General features: G+C 32.6%; 2 protein-coding genes and 1 long non-coding RNA gene across 3 annotated transcripts in view; 2 read left to right on the top strand and 1 right to left on the bottom strand.

Moving 5' to 3' along the window:
• LOC149475416 (lysosome membrane protein 2-like) overlaps window positions 1-15,188 on the top strand; it is a 44,956-nt gene extending 29,768 nt beyond the window's left edge. The window contains exons 5-12 of the mRNA XM_089713393.1: window positions 1,894-2,035; window positions 5,381-5,581; window positions 6,027-6,146; window positions 10,806-10,929; window positions 12,189-12,332; window positions 13,168-13,283; window positions 14,259-14,390; window positions 14,938-15,188. Coding sequence (XP_089569519.1) covers window positions 1,894-2,035; window positions 5,381-5,581; window positions 6,027-6,146; window positions 10,806-10,929; window positions 12,189-12,332; window positions 13,168-13,283; window positions 14,259-14,390; window positions 14,938-15,168 — 1,210 coding nt within the window. The 3' untranslated portion in view covers window positions 15,169-15,188. The remainder of the gene's footprint in view (window positions 1-1,893; window positions 2,036-5,380; window positions 5,582-6,026; window positions 6,147-10,805; window positions 10,930-12,188; window positions 12,333-13,167; window positions 13,284-14,258; window positions 14,391-14,937) is intronic.
• Window positions 9,161-10,602, top strand: LOC149475417 (uncharacterized). Its single transcript, XR_016318070.1, has 2 exons — window positions 9,161-9,386; window positions 10,276-10,602. It is a non-coding gene; the product is annotated as an uncharacterized LOC149475417 (long non-coding RNA).
• A 2,813-nt stretch (window positions 15,189-18,001) lies between the features above and the next one.
• Window positions 18,002-21,873, bottom strand: gammaCOP (coat protein (coatomer) gamma). The gene is made up of 2 exons (XM_089713527.1): window positions 21,229-21,873; window positions 18,002-20,283 (listed from the first exon to the last, which is right to left on the bottom strand). Exons 1-2 carry the CDS (start codon window positions 21,772-21,774, stop codon window positions 18,238-18,240), a joined length of 2,592 nt encoding a protein of 863 aa, XP_089569653.1. The 5' UTR covers window positions 21,775-21,873; the 3' UTR covers window positions 18,002-18,237.
• Window positions 21,874-22,200: the final 327 nt, after the last annotated feature.

Below are 22,200 nucleotides of genomic sequence, written 5' to 3'. Positions count from 1 at the left end.
GAAATTCTTCAAAGCTTTGCGGCGGTTAGCTTTATGACAACGACTTACTTGCATCATAAGTTTTTGATCGTTGTCCTGGAAACATCACTTTACTTACTGTGTGATAAAACTGGCTTAAATTAGTCCAAAAAGAAAACTAACAAACCTCACCTACGCTGATAAATTAAAAGCTACAGAAGCAGTGAAAAATGGATAGACCCTTGATAACTTAAAACCTCTATAACTTAAAATATTTTGCGTTTCCCTTGGACTTTAACTTATCGAGGTTCTACTGTACTAATATTATAAAGCTGAAGAGTTTGTTTGTTTGTTTGAACGCGCTAATCTCGGGAACTACTGGTCCGATTTGAAAAATTCTTTCGGTGTTAGATAGCTCATTTATAGAGGAATAGAGGCTATATATCATCAAGAGGCTATAGGCTATATATTATCATCACGCCACGACCTACAGGAGTGGAGCCACGGGTGTGAAACCGCGCGGAGCAGCTAGTCTATACTAATATTATAAAGAGGAAAGGTTTGTATGTATGTATGTATGGTTTTCACGCATAAACTACTGGACCGATTTTGATGAAATTTGGCACAGATAATCTTTAGACCCTGAGAAAGAACATAGGCTACCTTTTATTGCGAAATATGTACCACGGGCGAAGCCGGGGCGGACCGCTAGTTATAATGTAAAACTCATTGTTTTCCTCTAAATTATTTTACAAGATTAGATTATATTTACATATATCTATATGTATATGTGTATTTGAATATTGCTTAATCTTTTTTAATTACGACATACTTAACGACACATTTTACGACCGTTACATTTCCAAATATCTTTATTTAAAACTTTCTTATCAGTGTTCTGATTTAATTAATGGTTTTATTATACCTACGCGTTATTTAAATTGAGAGTTTTCGAAACTATTTCCAAAAATTTTCTCGTTTCAATAATTATTGCATTGTTAAGTAACTCATCAATACTAAGCAGAAGAGTTTGTATGTTTGCTTGAACGCGCTAATCTCAGGAAGTACTGGTCGGATTTGAAAAATTATTTTAGTGTTAGATAGACCAATTATTGAGGTAGGCTAGGTTATATAACATCACATTAAGACCAATATGAGCGGAGCAATGCGGGTGCAGCTAGCAATAATGTAGGGTTGCCTGGAAGATATTGCCTTTGAGCAATAAGGCCGCCTTTTCGTATATAATACATAAATAATGAATAAAAATAGATTAATGTTACGTAAAGTTTTTGTTTGTCTGTGGATATCTCAACTCTCAAGAATTATTGCGCCTGTATTGTATTTTACATTTTTATATGCATACCAAATTTAGTGAAAAAGTAGTTATATCTTATTAATTTCTTACTATTTATGTATCTTTAAGTATAACTAACCATATATAAATATCTTTTTCCCAAAAGACTAGTATAGTATATGTATATACAGGGTGTCCCGCACTATTATGGTATACTAAGCGCGAACGAACTTGTAGTCCTGCATACACTGATCACGTAAAAAATACTTAAACGACAAGATTACGCCAAAATTTTTTTGCTAAATTTTTCCTTAAATTTTATGTTTTCTTCTCTAGCTTCGCGCAGCCGGCATATAACGCTTCGCTAATGTAGCATTTTGTCTATGAATACATAATCTTAAACGATAGCTCACGTGCGGGTGGCAAAGTTTTGCGGGTTGCTTGTTATGGGTGTACCTACACATAGAGTTTTAAGAATTATTCATCTATTTGAAATAAAAATGTATTTGGAATTTTTTAAGAATTTTTTACATACTCAGCGTATGCAAAATTATAACCTCCATTGAGCTTAATACCGACGGTGGGACACCCTGTATAATAGTAGATATTATCTGTGCTAATATCATCCTTTTTTATTACAGAGAGAAATTATTACATTCCAAAATACGTTTTAACGAAAACGGAACCATGACATACGAAGCGAGGAGGTTTTTGATCTATCTTCCAGACGAAAACACCATCAATATGAACACAACAATTATTGTTCCTAACTTGGCTTTGTTGGTATGTATTTTATTATATTATTAAAGAAAAAATAAATATTAATTTATACTGACTTGTCGATGACTTTGTCTTTAAACGCGTAAAAGTTTATAATCCATATTATACATATTTCATTTGTAATTACTTTTGTTTAAATTAATATCTCTAATAGATAGTAATAGATTTTTAGCTAGATATGTTACTAGCTTACCGCCCGCGGCTTCGCCCGCTTTGTCTAAAACCTAATAAATTATATACTAAAGTCTAAAACCTTCCTCTTGAATCACTCTATCTATTAAAAAAACCGCATCCAAATCCGTTGCGTAGTTTTAAATATTTAAGCATACAAAGGGACATATAGGGACAGAGAAAGAGACTTTGTTTTATACTATGTACCTACTATGTAGCAAAAAGTTAAAACTATTTACCTAGTAACTATTTCATTTTTAAACACAAAGTTTACTTTCTTGTTTTTGAAATAAAGTCAATTTGTTTTGTAAATATGCGTTTGTAAAAACCGTCGCGTCGTTTTCTGTTATAAAATATAATATAGGTAATAGGTTGTTCTTGTACTGTAAGAAACATGTACCTTATTAGTTATTTTTCAAATATTTTTCGGACTTGAAGTTTAACAATTATTAGGTATATACTTGTAATAAATTAAAATATTTTATCACTTTCCCATAAAAATAATACTAAAACTTTCAAGTTCACGTCCTTTCACAACACAACCTCATGAATATTGAATTCTATGCAAGAATTATTTTAATAATCTGTCAAAATTACGATGTCAAGGTGAAAGATTGTGTTTTTACGTAATTTTTAAACATTTTTAGGGTTCCGTATAAAAAGGGTAAAATGGGACCCTATTGCTGAGTACGAGTATGTAAACTAGAATTCAGAAAAATACTGTTTAATTCAGAGTACTGCAGCTAGAATTCTGAATTAAACAGTATTTTTCTGAATTGATTCTAAATTTCGTCATATTTTTTTTTTATTTTTTTCCGGCCACATTTCATGAGTTATATTTTAACTATATCTATGTTTCTTTGTCTGTTCGTAATTGGTAAACGGTAAAACTATGTTACGACGATTCAAAAGTGCTTCGAAGAAGTCTTATTGAATAAATAAATGTTTGGGTTTAGTTATGTCACTAGGCTATATGTTTGTCTGTCCGTACATCTGTCACCAGGCTGTATCTCATGAATAGTTAGATACAAACATTGGGGTATTATTATAGAGAGGCCACCACGAACACAATCTGTGCGACAAGCGCGGCCGCGGCGGCGCGTGGCGGCTAGTGAGTCATACAATTTGCAAATATTCTGCCTATTATTACTTATAAATTAAAACCAATCAATGTAACAAATAAATATTGTTTATCTTATTAAAAAAATATGAATAAACTTATCAATTAAAACCAATCAATGTGACAAAAAAAAATGGTTTGAGACGATTGACTCTAACTCGTGTTAGAAAAAGTGTAGTAGCGATGGCCTCTCTAGTACGTAGTACATAGTAACTCAATGAATACAAAATGAAATTTTCAAAGATGATGCATGTATTTCTGTTTCTTCTATAATAACAAATAATAAAAATAATGATTAAGCAACAGTTGACAAGGTCATAAATTGGATGAGTGACCAATATTTTTGCAGTTGCTCTTTATTTTATTTCTGCGGAACCCAGTGTCGCGAGTCCAACACGCACTTGACCGATTTTTGTATATTATTGGTACTTAGCTAAATTACTGCAGTAAGAAATAAGAATTATAATAATTTGTGGATCCTTATTTATTTAACGGAAACCTTAACCTTCCTAATGTGTTTTGATTTCGTAATGGCTTTACGAGTTTCAAATGTGTTTATTATTATTTATTTCGGCGTTGTTGCATTGAATTTATTAAATTTATTGACCAGTGCTTTGACCATTCACTTGTCATAGATTAAACAGTAATTTTTTAATAATTAATACTCTACATTTGAAGTTTGAACATATAGGTATAGTCGCAGTCAACTAGCTAAATCAGACATTTCATGAATAGTCTAGGGCCTGTAGATGTATATGTATGTATGTATGTATTTATTATAAATTATAATGTTGTTCAGCAATTAACTACCTAAATAAGTAGTTGTTGTGTGTTTGTCTGAATTAGGGCACAGAATAGTTAATAGTACTTAAGGGTCTGATTTGTGAATCAGGACCTACTTCAATATAAATATTGACTTAAAAATTAATCTTATGCGGTTGTCTGAAATTCTAACATAATTTTTATTACCTATTTATTTATAACACCTAAAGAGAATAATATTACGTATTGTATTTTTTTTCTTTACGGTAACATGACTGTTTATGTCTTTGTTTTTACTGATGACTATTATTAATCTATTTGTAACGTTTCCTATCTATACTAATATTATAAAGCTGAAGAGTTTGTTTGTTTGAACGCGCTAATCTCAGGAACTACTGGTCCGATTTGAAAAATTCTTTCGGTGTTAGATAGCCCATTTATAGCGGAGTCACGCGGGTGAAACCGCGGAGCGCAGCTAGTATTACCTATGTTTATTTTGTAAACAAAAATACTTATCTGTGTTTATTATGTCTAGCCGCGTTATCTTATATATAAAATTCTCGTGTCACAATGTTAGTCTGCATACTCCTTCGAAACGGGTGGACCGATTCTCATGAAATTTTCTGTGCATATCGGGTAAGTCTGAGAATCGGCCAACATCTATTTTTCATATGTACCACGGGCGAAGCCGGGGCGGACCGCTAGTCATAATATAAATAACATACAATTAAACGTATTCTTATTTCTGGTGTAGGTATGTATTGTTTTATAGTATTATAATATTATAGTATGTAGTTTTTTTTTCGTGAATGCTGCTAAGTCTTCAATGTGCCTAAATTCTCATATCTCTGAGTGGATGGGTTTTACAATATCGGATCTAAGGCATGTCCAAGAATTAAAAGAGGTTATAACCCATATTATGTAACAGCAAAGTTTCATCCAAATCCGTCCATTAGTTTTTTCTTCGTCAGTTAAGAGTAAAAAACATCGAATCAACACAAAAAAGAATTTCTTAAATATATCTTTCTCTTTCTAAATTTTAAATTCTGGCTTGAACGCTACTTGTGTTTAAAGAGATAGTACATAATTATATAATAATAATATGTAATGTTTTTGAAGTGAAACTTCTTTAGGCGCGTTGAGAGTAAAATTTCAAGGTCGCGTCAGGGCAATACCGTCACGACATGGAGTAAGGCGACGATTTTGGTATCTCTGAATCTTGCCAAAGAAGTTTCACTTCTGATACGTGTGCTCGGCACAAATGCTTTTTTTATTTAATTATTTGTTTCTTTCAGGGTATAGCATCCCGCCTCCACGATGCAAACTATTTCATGCGTACGGGTTTCAACATATTAGTAAATTCACATAATTCACAATGGTTCGTCAAAAGAAGTGTATATCAATACTTATGGGACTATAGAGAAGGTATTTTGGAGACAACGAAGAATTTAGCGCCTCAAATGGTGCCTACTACTAATATGGGCATGTTGCATAGTGTAAGTTTTTTTTATTCAATTTGGCATTTTTTGATTTTGTAAAAGCTTGAACTTAAAGTCAAACTGAATAACTTTTTATTGTATGTTGATATTAGCTTGATTTCAATGCAAAATAACGTACCAAATGTAACAAAAACCTTTTAAAGACAAATATTGTACCTATTGTAAAATAATTTTAGAGACAATTAATTGAGAAGTTGTAACAATTTACAATATAATAATTAATTTTTAATGAATGATAGTAAAATGGAAGTTTAATTAGAATTTTGAACTGCTACAGAATGAGTTGTAGCTAAAATGCTGAATAAAACAGTATTTTTAGGAATTAATTCCAATTTTTCATCCATTTGTTTAATTTATTGTTTTCCGGCCACATTTCATGAGATATAATTTTTACTAATAACTTTGCAAATTTACTTAATTAATATTTATCTTATTTCATCAGATATACAAAGACTTCGTGGATAATGTGACAGTTAAAATAGGCCCTGAATGGGGTCACGAAAACTTCTTTAAAATAGATAAATATGGAGGAAGGGAACAGTTAAAAGGCTACGATATAGAGGTATGTTATTCTTGAATTATAATAAACTAATTTTTCACCGTGGCTTCGCTCGCTGGTTCAAAGAAATTAACAGTAAATATTATCACAGACTAATAATAATATACTACAGTAGAACCTCGATAAGTTAAATTCCAAGGGAAACACAAAATATTTTAAGTTATAGAGGTTTTAAGTTATCAAGGGTCTATCCATTTTTCACTGCTTCTATAGCTTTTAATTTATCAGCGTAGGTGAGGGTTGTTAGTTTTCTTTTTAGACTCATTTTAAGCCAGTTTTATCACACAGTAAGTAAAGTGATGTTTCCAGGACAACAATCAAAAACTTATGATGCAAGTAAGTTGTTGTCATAAAGCTAACCGCCGCAAAGCTTTGAAGAATTTCGATAAAGCAAACAATAGGTAATGTATTGTTTACGTTAACAATACATAGTAAACACATGCAAGCAATAAATACCGAAACCTTTTGTTTTGACACTCTCAAAATGACTCATTTGACAAAAAAATTTATGTTATAGAGGTTGTTGAAACATTTCTTTAAGTTACTGAGGGCCAATACAGAGATTATTTATTTAAGTTATAGAGGTTGCGTATTTTAAGTTAAAGAGGTTTTGGGCTCTGATGGGAAGGGAACATATTATTTTTTGAAGTTACAGAGGTTTTTATGTTACCGAGGTTTAAGTTATCGAGGTTCAACTGTAATTATCATACATGTCACGTTTTTAATATAGCGCCCTCTATCGATTATGGATTTATAAATTTATTAACATTTTTATTTATAAATATATTATATAGTTAAAAAAAACTAAAAATTATTCTTAGCCTTTAATAAGAAAAACTCACAAAATTTATAATATTATATTGTCACCGATCCTTGATAAGTGTACCTACAAAGTTTGAATGAAATCTGTCTGTTTAAAGTGGGTCAAAATCGTGTCCAAAATTGTCGGTTACATACAAACATACAAATGAAGCTAATAAAAGCGTGTTAAAAAGTCGTAATAATCATGAATTTTCGACATCTATCGTGTTTTAGTGGAATTCCTAGGAATTTCGTGAAATCTCTGATATTCTCATTTCCCTGTGACATAGAAATTGATCACAAAAAAAATATTTTTTAAAGTTAAATAGTAATTTAGAAATAACTATGCAATTTATGTATTTGAAGATAATAATCATCACGCTTTTATTTTTAATTTTGAAAAATTCTACTTTTGCTTAATTTTACATAATCTGGGGGCACGGTAGTGCCCCCGCCAAGACAAGCCAAGCGAGGCGCACGGGCACTACCTACCTTTTCTCGAAGCGCTTCGACGTTTTTTTGAACCCTCATAACTTGGGTTTGGATTATGCTAGATCAACAAAATTTTCGGGATATATTGTCAATAGCGGACTTATTGAACATATTAAGTTTTAATTACATTAGCTTTTATACTTCAGATTTTATTTATATCTAAAAAACGCTAATTTCGTCACTGACTCACTGATGATCATCAAAATTCTTAAGGTATTTCCTAATGTCCTAGAAAGCTGAAATTTTGTATGTAAGCTAGTATTAGCACACAAACAACAAAAAAATTATAAAACTTGTAACTTTCATCCCCCAACCCCTTAAACTAGGGGATGGGAGTTTGTATGAGACCTGTAATTTTAAATTAAATTTTGATTTTGAATTAAATTATGATTTGATTTAGAGGTCTAATCTAATAATCTAAAACTTGGTTCCCCTAGATATATATATGTATAGGTACTCCTTGTTAAAAAAAAACTAAAAATTTAATCGACATAATATATTGAGACATATACTTCAGATCAGATCATATAAATAAGAATGAATAGAAGTGTTGCGAACGTCTCCTGCCTCTTACGTCCACACAGTAGCTAAAAATAAAAAAAAAATTGTTACAAACAACTTACAAAAAGAAATGAAATCCCACCAAAAACATTTTCATGTAAAATGTTGCCAAGACGAGCCCATATGACTCGCACTGTCAAAAAGTTATCAGATCTCATGTAGAGCCAAGCTTCTAACACTACACGCCCTAACTCTACAAGGCCTAACTTCACAAACTCTACACCTTAGTCAAAATATGTGGCTTGGCCGTTCGTTACTACAAGAACTATTGTATATCACAAAAGTAATGAACAGTGAATTAATTTTTCACCTTACGCCGATGTGAATGTAGCGAAATGGCCAAGCCACATATTTTGACTAAGGTGTAGAGTTTGTGAAGTTAGGCCTTGTAGAGTTAGGGCGTGTAGTGTTAGAAGCTTGGCTCTACATGAGATCTGATAACTTTTTGACAGTGCGAGTCATATGGGCTCGTCTTGGCAACATTTTACATGAAAATGTTTTTGGTGGGATAAAATTATCTAATATTGCTAATTAAAGTTTTAATGTAATGTGTATGTAATAATTACTTTTTACGTAACATTTGTAATTTTGGTAAAGAATTATCAAACAATCAACATACCTGTAACAAAGCAAACATTTTATTTTCTACATTGACCTACAACAACTACACTTACAATCACGCTCAAAAATTGTCCAAAGCAAAACTCTGCTTACTCGTATTTGGCAGAGTTTTCTAGTTAGCGATACAATAGACTTTGAACATTACTGCCAGGTAATAAGGTGTTAATTTCAATGAATGTTTTATACAACAGCGCTCGGACATTTTTGACGACCTTTTAAGAGACGATTGTGAGTAGTTTTTTATACTATCTACGTCAATTTTCTACTGTTGAAGCGAAACTTTAGGCGCGTTCAGAGTAAAATTTCAAGGTGTCATGGCAATACCGTCACGTCATGGAGTAAGGCGACGATTTTGGTATCTTTGAATCTTGCCAAAGAAGTTTCCCTTCTGACACGTTTGTTTACTGCCAATTTTTTATTTATTTACTAGCCGTGCTCCGCGGTTTTACCCGCAGTGCTCCGCTCCTGTAGGTCTTAGCGAGATGATATATAGAGTCTGTCAAGCGAGTCGAGTCCACAACCCTTTTACTGATTTCTTTTAATGGCAATACTATGATCTGTCAAACAGATTGTCACAAATTCTGTTGTAACCTCGTAATAATCCGGTTTTTGTTGAGTTTTTTAATGTTATAATGCCGAAACCTATTAAAAGTAGTGTCAGGAGCTTGTTGTTTACAATGATTAATAAATATAATCATGTACAGAGTGAATCTGACGACGTGTTATCGCAAAAACGACGACTTTTGGATGAAATCGTTTCAACATCAGGTAGGTTGGCAACAACGTGTTGATACTTTTAGCACTGACGACAGTATCCATAAATGTTCGAATTAGTGTTTTTAAGGGAAAATGTATAATATATAAATTAAAAATAGTGACTTAGAAATATTAAAAACATTAAGATTAATGAGATTATCAATAAAATAAAACATTGAAATTCTGCAGTCGGCCATTTTGACTGAAACACGCGTGACGTCACGTCTACGTAAACAACTCACAACAACTTCGCGGCAGGTGTATTTTGTTGTTATGAATATGCTGAGAATACGCATTTTTATTTATTTTCTATTTTTTCACGTATGCTTTATCGACTCAGAACAGAAATATAATTGCGAATTCACGAATATGTGGTTCGGGTTTCTCATTTCATATTATTTTCTCACTTTAAACAATTACTAACACTTTTTTTTGGGTATTATTTTTATGTAGATTCACATTGCAATACTGCACACCACTTATAAACTTTGAAATTAGATTCTTTATCACTTTATAATTAAATATTTGTTTAATTTTACTTCGCTATGCATACAGATAATTACGTATTTACGTAAGAGTGACGTCACGCCTACGCCATGACACCTGTGAGCTGTTTTAGCACAGTTAATAAATATTTTTTGAAAAATGCCTTTTATCTTCGTTAAATTTAAGTATATTAGCGAAATATAGGGTTTTTCTTGTTTAATAAACGTATACACACATTATGGAAGAGGTTTTGAAAATCTTTCGTCATGCCTATTGTCTAACTTTTTTTATTTTACTGTGATGTGATCACGATTTCCGTTTTGGTTTAGTTTCAGACGTCGTGTTCATGACCTTGAAACGTACTGGGGCATCTTTAAGTGAAAACTACTATAAAAATTGTTGTGTTTTTTTTCAGCCACCTTGGAAGATGAATTAATAAAAAGCACAATTCATAATTTAGTTAAGCAAGTCATAGCCATAGAAGACAATAAAAAAATGAAATCTGAAACAGACTATCTGACAAAAATTGCTGCTATGACAGGTTACTTTCATCATTTCTGTGCGTAATGATGATACTGACAGTGATTTTTCATATGAAGGCATTGAATTTCTTGATTCTGATTTTAGTTCTAATTGTGACAAATAAATACTTACATTGAAATGCTTTTTTTTATTTATTTCAAATATGTTTTTTTTTATCAAAAATTCAAGTATCAATAAGTTTTCAGCGTGCTATATCAGTGTTGACACCTAAAAGATTTTTGAACTTGCCGCCTTTTTCATGGGACTAGACTCGCTTGACAGACTCTAGCTATTATAACACCGAAATAATTTTTCAAATCGGACCAGTAGGTAGTTCCCGAGATGAGCGCGTTCAAACAAACAAACAAACAAATTCTTCAGCTTTATAATATTAGTAATGCTAGTATTTTATATATTTTGTAGACTTGTAATGAACGCCTGACCGGATCAACAGAGGGCGTCCTTTATCACCAACATTTGAAAAAAGATGATGTTCTATACTATTTGAGGAAAACTATTTGTCGAACTATGCCTTTGTATTTTGATCGTAAGTATTGGTATTTATGGGATTAGGGATATAAAGGAAATAATACTAAAACAATATCTGTCTTACCACATAAAACTTTAGACAGGGTTTAACTTTAAGCGCGGGTTCTCTTTAATCTGGTTTTGTCGTATTTCACATAGACAACTATTAAAGTGACAGATCCCGGGTTTAAAGATAGACTGTGTTTAATTTTTTTTGTGGTAAGAATGTGTTTAAAAGTTCTAAGAAAAGTTGTTTTCGTTCATGCGTTAATCGCGTACAGGAAAAAGACAAATGGCCAAAAATTTGCTTTATTCTATATTCACTGTAGAAAGTTTATCCGGTTATAATTTTAACTAGCTGCTCCGCGCGGTTTCACCCCCGTGGCTCCACTCCTGTTGGTCGTAGCGTGATGATATATAGCCTTCCTCGATAAATGGGCTATCTAACACCGAAAGAATTTTTCAAATCGGACCAGTAGTTCCCGAGATTAGCGCGTTCAAACAAACAAACAAACAAACATACAAACAAACAAACTCTTCAGCTTTATAATATTAGTATAGATATTAGCTTTAGAAACATAATAAATATGATGAAGCCGTACCTGCCCTCAAAAATATATGAATTATTTTACAGATACCTAACTTTCTTGTGTCGATGTAGTAAGAATATTTTTTTGAATTCAGTTGATTAGTTTTTTGAATTCAATTATTGCACGCCTCATAAGCGAAGCGTTGAGGTGGGTACTACTGTCACTTCGCGCAAAACATCTGATTTTTCAAACTTAAAATGTCTTTATGTATCATACATTGCACTTGTAAGATAATACATACACACACATATTAAGAAAAAACACTATTTTTAACGTTCATGATATTTTAGATGTCATTTTTGTTATTTAAACTAGTTAAAAAACAGTTTAAAAAAGTTCTGTCTTGGACGTCCGTGTGTCTGTATGTGCGGATCCTTTTTCTTGTTAACACGATAGCGACCGAAATACTTTACTAATCGAGTCTTTTTTTTTCTCTTACGCTTGAGTATGCTCAGGAATAGAACCCTTTCATTTTTCAGGGTCTGATTCGATGTGGTTTAATTGTTATTAAATAAACAAAAATAATAATTAATAAATATTTATTAAAAAAAAATTATGAGGCGTGCACTTTTGGATTTTCCAAATTATTTTTATTTATAATATGTGTTGTTTTAATTCAATCATTTTTCTTTATGTGTTTTGCTATAGATTTTCAAAATCATATAACAACTATTATTTTTACTTTCAGAGGAACTAACCATAGACGATGTACCAGCATATCGTTATAATTTATCAGAAAAAGCATTCGATCGCATCAAAAACGATACGGACTGTTATGATATGGACCCTTCGCTACCAGACGGACTGAGTGACACTTCTAAATGTTATGATGGTAAATATATTTTATTTAATTCTTCAACCGTTTTCTTAATTCGATTTCTTTTTCTAGATTTGTTTCCTCAGAACTTTCGATAGGATGAACCGATTTTGATGTTTTTTTTTATTCGAAAACTGGTGCCTCACGTCTCTCATATAGATTTGTTTAATCTATACTTTAATATTATAAAGCTGAAGAATTTGTTTGTTTGTTTGAACACGCTAATCTTGGGAACTACTGGTCCGATTTGAAAAATTCTTTCAGTGTTAGATAGCCATCGAGAAAGGCTATAATAAGCTATATATATCATCCCGCTAAGACCAACAGGAGTGGAGCAATGCGGGTGAAACCGCGAAGCGCAACTAGTTTCTGATAATTTGAAGGCGCTTTAGTTTTTTATAATGAATGAATGATATATAGCCTATAACCTTCCTCGATAAATGGGCTATCTAACACCGAAATAATTTTTCAAATCGGACCAGTAGTTCCTGAGATTAGTGCGTTCAAACAAACAAACTCTTCAGCTTTATAATATTATGTACCTATAGATAATTAATTGAATGCCATAAAACACTAAATATCAAAAAATAGAGTTATCGAAGTTTAAAAATGTTGTTGATAACAAAGACTTTACAAATGTATAATACCTACTCGCGTAAAATAAAACACTTCATTTTATTTTATTTTACTCTTTCATTTATTGTACCTACTTGTATTGTTTTGTTTCATGTTGTGTTGCTTTAATTTTAATTAAGTATTGTATTCTGTGTCAATTGTGTTTGTTATTATTGTGGAGTCAAATAAATGATCTTTCTTTCTTTCTAGAAAATAATAATGATGATGTTTTTAGGTTTACCCTTAGTAGCGTCATATCCACATTTCTACACAAGCACCAAACCGGAAGAATATGTGACCGGCTTGGAGCCAAGTAGAGAGAAACACAATTCATTTGTTGTTGTTGAACCGGTATGTATTTACTGAAAATAATAAAAAAATAATTATCGAAATCGGTCCACCCGTTCACACGTGATGCCGTAACAACGCGAAACGGGTTTCATTTTTATATACATATTATATACTAGCTTACCGCCCGCGGCTTCGCCCGCTTTGTCTAAAACCTAATAAATTATATAATAAAACCTTCTTCTTGAATCACTCTATCTATTAAAAAAAACCGCATCAAAATCCGTTGCGTAGTTTTAAAGATACATAGGGACAGAGAAAGCGACTTTGTTTTATACTATGTAGTGATCTATACATATAATATATAAAAAATCTATCTATATCTATATATAGATAGATTATATTAGCTTTAATTTAATATAATATGATTCATAAATGTGCGATATGAACGTATAAATGGATCGAAATCATACCTGTTTGCACCAGGCTGCGAAGAGGTTGCGGCCAGGTGAAAAATTGGCAACCGTGATTTTTTAGAATGTTTATATAATCTGCCGTGATGTAGATTACATTTTAATATAAATAACAAGTGAACGAACGAGTTTTCAGATAAATCAATTAGAAATAATTCAATTAAAAAAGCTTGCTGCTAAATTTTGACTGGCAACCTAGTCGATATACAGGGTGTAATCGTTAAGTGTGCACAGACGATTATTCCGTAACTATTGCAGATATCAAAAAACTTTAAACTGATATCGAAAGCCCTTTACCTAATGAGTAAAATGACAATAATAACTTTTAAAAATAAAACGAGAAATATCCAAAAAATTTACATCAAACACGCCCATACGTTTTTTGATGTCTGCAATTAATAGTTACGGTATAATCGCCTGTGCACACTTAACGATTACACCCTGTATATTCTCCTAATTATAAATAGGTATATATAAAATTTTCGGTTTTCACAAAAAATCGATGAACGCACTAATCATGCAGCCGGATCTTAGACTATTATTAATTTTCAAATATCTTTTTCAGTTAAGTGGAACACCATTCAGGGCTGTCGCTCGAATGCAGTGTAACATGAAAGTGTCAAATCTATCCGACTTCAATATAAAACCGTATGATCGCTTCTCAAACCTTGTTATACCTGTTGGATGGATCGAATATGTAAGTAGGTATAGAATAAGAAAACAAAAGAAGTTACTAAACGAGTATTTATTTCATTAGGGGCTGATTATTCAATCGTTGGTTAAAACTTATTCATCGAATAACGTATTAAACTGCCATTTCAAAAATTTATTCTAATAATTGTCCGTATTTGACAGTTCATTCACTCATTCACCTGTAAAGGTGACATTTTAAAATGTTCGTGTAATACTTTATTGGACGGATAAATTTTAACCAGGTATTGAAAAATCGGCCCTAAATCGGAATAATTCCAGAAAATATTGTAAAAAACAATAAACAAAAAATATTGAAATAAAAATCTTAAACATGACTGTGATAGTATTATCAGCGTCATCTTTTAAAATACTTTTTGTACTTAAGAAATATATACGTACCTATACGTACTCATAAGGATACAATATTCGAAAAACATTATCATTTTGAAAAATAGCAAAATAAAAAAAAAATATTAACATATTCATTCAATAAATATTGCAACTTTTCACAAATAAATTCCTAGGTACATAATCAAATTATTTTTTTTCAGAGTCAAGAAGGGCTACCACCAATCATAAAGAACACAATTTACTTCATGGTCGTAATCCTACCACCGTTATCAACTGTTTTTATTTGTACCACACTATTAGTAGGATTTTGTTTAATAATAAAACAAATATATCGCGTAAAAAAAGATTTATTTAACCGTAAAATCGACAGATTGACAAATAATAAAGTACTATCATTTGAAACAGAAACATTCATTAAAGTACCTAGTTAACATTTTTGAAAATAACCGTAAATTAATGTTTTGTACAAACTTAATTTGGTCGGATAATATTAGCGCTCTGTGGCCGTATTATGATCTCTTATTTCCAGACAGTTTACGCCATGAATTGAACTGACTGGCAAATTCATATTATGATCGCAATAACCAGCCATGGTTAATAATGATTATGGTATAATATGAATTTGCCAGTCAGTTCAATTGACGGCGTAAACTGTCTGGAAATAAGAAGTCTTATTACGACCCCAGAATCGAATTATTTGACAGCTATCAAAATAATAATTAATAACTGTCAAAATGTGACTGAATTGATTTTTGTTCGTACAAAACTATATTGCTTTTAAAATAATGGGGATTTTTTTAAATAAGACTGAAGAATGTTGTTCATAAGGGTACATGTTATGTGCATTTTTTTTAGTTTTTGGGTTCATTTTGTATAATGTTTCGTATTTAGCTAAATAAATTTTTATATTATGCTATTCTATACGTTATTATTATAGTTTAATAATAAGGTTCAATAAATTGACCAGAATTCTATAAAGGAACTAATTTTTAAATTAGTTCATTTTACGCCCGGCAGGCCGCAGGGGCGCTTTTCAAATTTTCTCTTTGATGATAGTTTTCATGCTCGCGCTTCTTTTAATAAATATTAATTAAAAATGTTGTCTCAATTGAAAATATGACCTTTTCTACCGTTGTAGTTTTAAAGAATTTTTTAATTCATATACTTAATTATAATATAAGTAACATTTTTTAATAGTGGAACATAATTTTTTACTGTGTTAAAGTGAGATGCACTATAACTGTAATAATTTAAATAACAGTCTTGCCCTATGATTTATTATTGAACGAATGAAACTTCTTAGATTTAATACCTCAATAGCCTTATTGTAAGGTGTATGTGATATTAATCATATTATAGTGTAAAGGTATGATGTCCATATGTTTTGTAAAAGGGGTTTGGGTACTTTTATATGGGCTAGTGGTGTCGTCATGACATTTCGCGGCCAGTTATGAAACTTGGATATTTTAAAAGAGCAATAATTATCATCAAGTTTCTAGGTAAATTAATAAATCAAATATCTCTGTTCCTAATACGTTTCGAGATTTATGTCCATATTAACTATTGCTCACAATATATTTCTCTTTTAAAATATCCAAGTATGTATCATCACTGGCCGCGAAAGTTCATCACGACCCCAACTTTACCCAAACCCCTTTTTACGTCGAGTTAAATATATAAATAAAGTTAGTAAAGATTTTTTTCATTTTAGATTGTTATGTTTTATATTAATTTATGAATTGAACATGACCTACTTGTACAAATTTATGGCTAGTTGGCTGAAGGAAATAGTTTAAATATAATATTAAAATAAATAAAACATTTTATTCTACAAGATTATAAGGATTTACCTAATATTAAATTCGCGCCATTTAAAATACGCAATTAAAATACATAAATATCTCTGATACGATCATGGACCATGATTCATGGTGTTTTTAAACTTATTTTTTTTTATAATGCCTAAAGCGGCTTTTAGTTTATGGATTTTAAATGGCGCGAAATGAAACTAGTTTTAAGATTAATTTTAGCTGTGATTGTTCCTGATATTATTATAACGAAATTGCTCATTTTTTACTTGTAAAACAATTTTATTATTAAAATAAATGATATTTTATATTGAATGTGTGTTTGATTGAAAAATGTACCTACCTACCTATGCTATATATGTTATATTGCTATCCTTGCTAACCATTGAGGTATTATTACTTGAGAGGGCACCACGAACAAAATATGTGCGACAAGCGCGGCAGCGCGGGGCGGCTAGTGAGTCATACTGCATACACTTTGTAGATATTCTGCCTCTTATTACTTATAAATTTAAACCAATCAATGTAACAAATAAATATTGTTTATCTTATTAAAAACATATGAATAAACTTATCAATTAACTAAAACCAATCAATGTAACAAAAAAAAATTGAGTTTGAGACGATTGACTCTAACTCGTGTTAAAAAAAGTGTAGTAGCGATGTCCTCTCTAGTACGTAGTACATGTAACTCAATGTTGCTAACTATGTAACCTATATTAACCAAATATTATAACTAGCGGTTGCCCGCGACTAGCGAGTAGCGACTGCGTGGATATGAGTAGGCACATAGCATGACATAAATAAATTTATTAATTTCCTATGAAGCTAACGAACAAAATCAAAGACAAAATACGTCTTAAATCTATCTTTTTAATTTCATACACAAAAATACCCAAAATTGTATCACAGTCTGTCAGTCTCTTAGTACCCTTCTCCTATAAAAAATTAGGTGAAGTAAATTTAAGACAGCTACTCCACAGAGCAAGTAATTTATGTAAGCTACTTCAAAAATAATAAATTAGCAAAATACGTTTTTTGCAGATATCCGCAAAGGACGGATTTTGAGTAACTAAAAACTCAGACCAAGGTAGCGGGTAGGCGTACCATGGTAGCACATACTAACACCACACCACCCAATCGTCCACATTTCATCCGTCAGAAAATATGCGAGGTCTGGCGGCCTTGGGATCTTACTCTAGAGCTCACAGAAAATTGTGACTGTCCAATAATAATATTATGTAATAAAATAATTTTGCGACTATAAACTGATATGTAATCTATCCTATCTTTCAAGTTAGATCAAACTGCACACGGGGTGCAAACCAAATTTAAAATCAGTACAATAGTTTTGGATTCCATTGCGGACAAAGTGTCACGTAGGTACTTTTTATTTATAAAGAAAAAAATAAAGAAGATATACGGGATTTTGAATGGATAGAAAATAAAACACAAATTTGTCTAATACGTTTATTGTTAAATATATAACTAATACAATATTATTTAGATATTACAGGCAATAATATTTTTCCAGTATCAAATTTTCGAACAAAAAATAGAATAGAATACATTTTTATAGAAATTATGGCATGATTCAAATTACACATTGTTCAAATACAGGAATGTAACTATATTATTCTTATTGCCATTATTACGATAAAACAAAGATATAATTTCACGTAAAAATATAATTTAACCAACAGCGGCCAATAATAACTGCGCCAAATCTTCTCTAGGTGACCTGGCCACTAATTTCATAGTGACTCCAGAGCTGCTAGACGCTATCCTGGCTCTTACCAAAACTGGAGCACCACCTCTGAAAATACCACCACCACGAATTTCCTTAACAGCATCTCCACTTATAGCATTCTTGGGCAATCCCAAATGTTCACAAACTGCTTTAGCAGCATCATTAATATCGTTTTGTGGTAAAACAAAGGTATCTGTTGCTTCGGGAGCTCTTTCTGCTCTTTCCCAGGCTTGTTCCCAGTCATCTGTACCGGCTTTCGCACGGAGTTGGTCTGAACAACCCATATCGAACTCTTCCAATGGATAAGAATCAGCGTAACCCTCTCCAGGGTCCGGAACACCGGTATTTGGATCGCAATCGCGAACAACGAATTCTAAAGTTGCACCAAATGTTCCAAGACTGTCAAAATACGCGGAAGGATACTCCAATACTACGAAAACACTATCTGGTTTGTCGTAGACGAGTCTCTGGCAAGGTATGACAGTTTTCAAGTCATAATCCTGTGGAGGTTCCAAACGGACATGCACTTGCTCCAGAATCTGATCATTCAGTGTGTTAATGCACTCAAATTGCAGAACCACGTGGCGTGCGTAAATATGCTTCAATAAACGCACTCTGTATTCAGTTTCGGCTTCTGTTAACTCAATATGCGGCACCGTTTTAAATAGCGGTCCAAGCCTCTCAATGCCCGGTATCTTCGCCAGTTGCTCCGAATAAATCTCTTCAATCGAAACTTGTACCGGCTTACGAACTTCAACTTCCACGATATCTTCCTTTGCGACTTTCTCGTCTTCCGTCGGTATTGCCATGATATCGAAATCTTCTTCAGGACGTGCTTCGATGTGATCACGTAGAGCGCGCTCTAGCATCACTGGGTTCGGTTTTTGAACGTTCACAATATAATCGTTTATCAATTGGGCATCACCAGTTTCCAATATAGCGTTGTAGAAGATAGCTCTATCGCGAACTTCGTCTTCGTCATCTAATTCGCATCTTGATAGCAAAACCTTTATATTTGGCAAGAGTTCTGGTCTTTGCGCTCCAAATTGAGCCACAGCAGATACAGCTGCAGCTCTAACTGGCCCAGATTCCAGAATGACTCTATTATAAATGAATCGAATGTAGCGGGACGGTTGACGCGATTTTGGTCCTTCACGTCCTAGCAAATGCAAGATTCGAACAGCTAGAGTCGTGTGCTCACAATCCTCGATAAATTCACACAGATGAGCCAATCCAGTTTCCTTTGCATCTGGGTTTTCTTCAACCAGAGCAATTATAGCATCAGCGATTGCCGCTTTATACTCCAGACCACCTTCATCTCTCAACATACCAGCCAAAAACAAAGCCAACGACTGATGTTTACGCGGGAACTTAGTGCAGAGACGACGTATGGCTTTAACAACGACAATTTTGAATTCATCCGAAATTTCCGACACAAACGACGATATTTGTTTCATCAGTCTGTCTATGGAGCTCTCTGCACCGGTGGCTAAGAGTGTAGTCACAGCCAATGTGGCTACAGAGCGATTGGGGTCGGAAATTAGATTTTCCAAGTCAACAGCACACGCGGCGACTGCAGTAGGATGTTTTGCTGTCAATCTTGCTAAAGTCCGAGCTCCGGCCAAACGTAGAGACGCTTTTGACGATCCACAAAACAATTGCAATACAGAAACTGCTGGTGCGAGATCTCTGGCCGTTTTTCGCAAGTTCACAATCGCGTGGGCCGCTTCATATATGACCATTTCTGATTTGTGACGTAAACAGCATTCAATAAACTCGATGTAGGGTTGGGAAGCATCTGAATCGTCTTCTTCCACTAATTGTGCAGCCAAACGAATAAGTAGGCATAACGCATATGGGGATTTTATAGGTGACTTTGCTAGACGCGTCACTAGTTTGACGGTAGATAGTTTGTCGTTCTTTCGTGTGGCTGCGACGAGGCCGAGCGCGTGGTAGGAGACCATGGCATTGTCGGAGTTGATTCCTTCCTGTAATGAAAATAAAATAAATTAATTACTTTTTGGGATATTTTATTACATCTATTTTCAAATGGAATATTATTTATACTATACAAATTAAGTAACTAGTTATCAAGTTTGTTATTACATATTAAATTTATTTTAACAAACAATTCATTTTGCCACTTGTGCCACTTTTATACCTGTTGTTTTAGATAGTTTTTAATAAAATCCACAAAGGTATTTCATTTGATTAGGGTTTATTAGTTATGACTGTGAATAGAAACACATGCAATCAACGTTTTGAAATAAATTGTAACTTTCATCACACTAGCAGTACTGCACATATTAACCTGCAGACAACCACAGGCATAAGAAAGTAAATTCTACAGTGTATGTGTTGTTCCGTAAGCAACATTACTTCATCAAAACCCATAAAAACATACATCTATACATTCATAAAAAAATTTGTCTACACTAATATTATAAAGAGGAAAATTTTGTTTGTTTGTTTGATTGTAATGAATAGGCTCATAAACTACAGGACTGATTTTAAAAATTCTTTCACCATTCGAAAGCTACATTATCCACTAGTAATATAAGCTATATATCATCATGCTAAGACCAACAGGAGCTGAGTAATGCGGGTGAAACCGCGCGGCACAGCTAGTTTATAAAATTTGTAAGATTGGTATCATATGCCGTGATGTTAACATTAGATAGAAAATACTAAATAGCTTCTTCTCATAAATTTTACTAGTTATGTTCCAATTAGATCTCTTTTAGTTATAACATCTATTTCCTATAGATTATAAAAGTAACTTTTAACAAAGAATAGATATTAAGAAAAAAAAGTATCTGTGTTTTATTATAACATCTACCTCCATGATCATACAAAAAAATTTTCACGCAGAATCATTTTCTTAATGATTACAATTCTTATTAAAAACTGTATATAGCTATAAAACTATTTACCTGCGCTTCATTAGCCCATCGTTTAACCAGGTCTGGAGCAGTAGACGACAAATGCAACGCGGAAACCAGCGCTGCAGAGCTGACAGCTGGGTTCTTATCAACTATTGCCTGCTTCATGTATCTTTCAATCGCTTGCAACATTGTACTGTCTGTAATACTACATAACGCTCTAATCGCTGCAGCGCGGTACAAATCCTCCTTCCCAGTCATGTCCTTCGTCAATGATGAAGTTACTATGATGACATCTTGAGCCAACTTACTCAATTCTTTGATACATAAATACACCATCCTACGTAACATCACATCTTTGGACTGGAACAGCTTTGTGGTCGCGAAGAACGCATCTGTAGCCTCTTGGGTTGTTAACTTCTCCCCTTGATTCAGTAAATACAAGATCTTCGATAAAATATGAGAACATTTTCTCGGGTTAACGGGCGTCTCGTTGAAGTATCTAGCTTCCTGTAAAACGATTGTTTTATCAAGGTTCTGGTAAGGATTTCCACCTGTATCCTCCTCTTCCTTCTTGTCACGCTTAAAAGAGCTCATTTTGAGCTTTTTCTTTGATTTTAACACGAAATTATTTGGTGCCGACGAATACAGCTTAATACACGTCACTTCTGTCAGAATTGGTGCTGCTAGACTTTATTTGAAATTCCCTCAAAATAGCTATTTATTTCGCCACAATTCATTCGAGCAATATGTCATTTTGCGTTAATAAGTATAATGTTTTATTCTTTTTGTTCTTTGAATAATATAAATAAATCTAATCTGTATTCACAAAAATTCTGTATAGACAATTTCAGAATATAAGTAATATGAGTAAGTATTGTATTGATACGAAATAGTATTAATTTGTAATAATTTCTCCCTAAATATGGTAAAATCCAAAAAAGTTGGCAATTCTGTATTGCTATGTTGTAAATTGCAGTGTCAAAGAATTACAGATAACATAATCAGACAAACTAAACATTA

This window comes from Colias philodice, chromosome 30 (genome assembly GCF_061535455.1).
Source record: "Colias philodice isolate Cphi_HAF_F1 chromosome 30, ilColPhil1 Martin Lab GWU primary, whole genome shotgun sequence".
Classification (NCBI taxonomy): domain Eukaryota; kingdom Metazoa; phylum Arthropoda; class Insecta; order Lepidoptera; family Pieridae; genus Colias; species Colias philodice.
The sequence above is the reverse complement of the archived record's forward strand: the minus strand, read 5'-3'. Positions and strand labels throughout refer to the sequence as shown.

Coding starts and splice junctions, on each gene's coding strand:
- gammaCOP (XM_089713527.1), bottom strand. CDS start 21,774: ATGAGCTCTTTTAAGCGTGACAAGAAGGAAGAGGAGGATACAGGTGGA. Junction 20,284..21,228: donor GATGGGCTAATGAAGCGCAG/GTAAATAGTTTT, acceptor TTTTCATTACAG/GAAGGAATCAACTCCGACAA.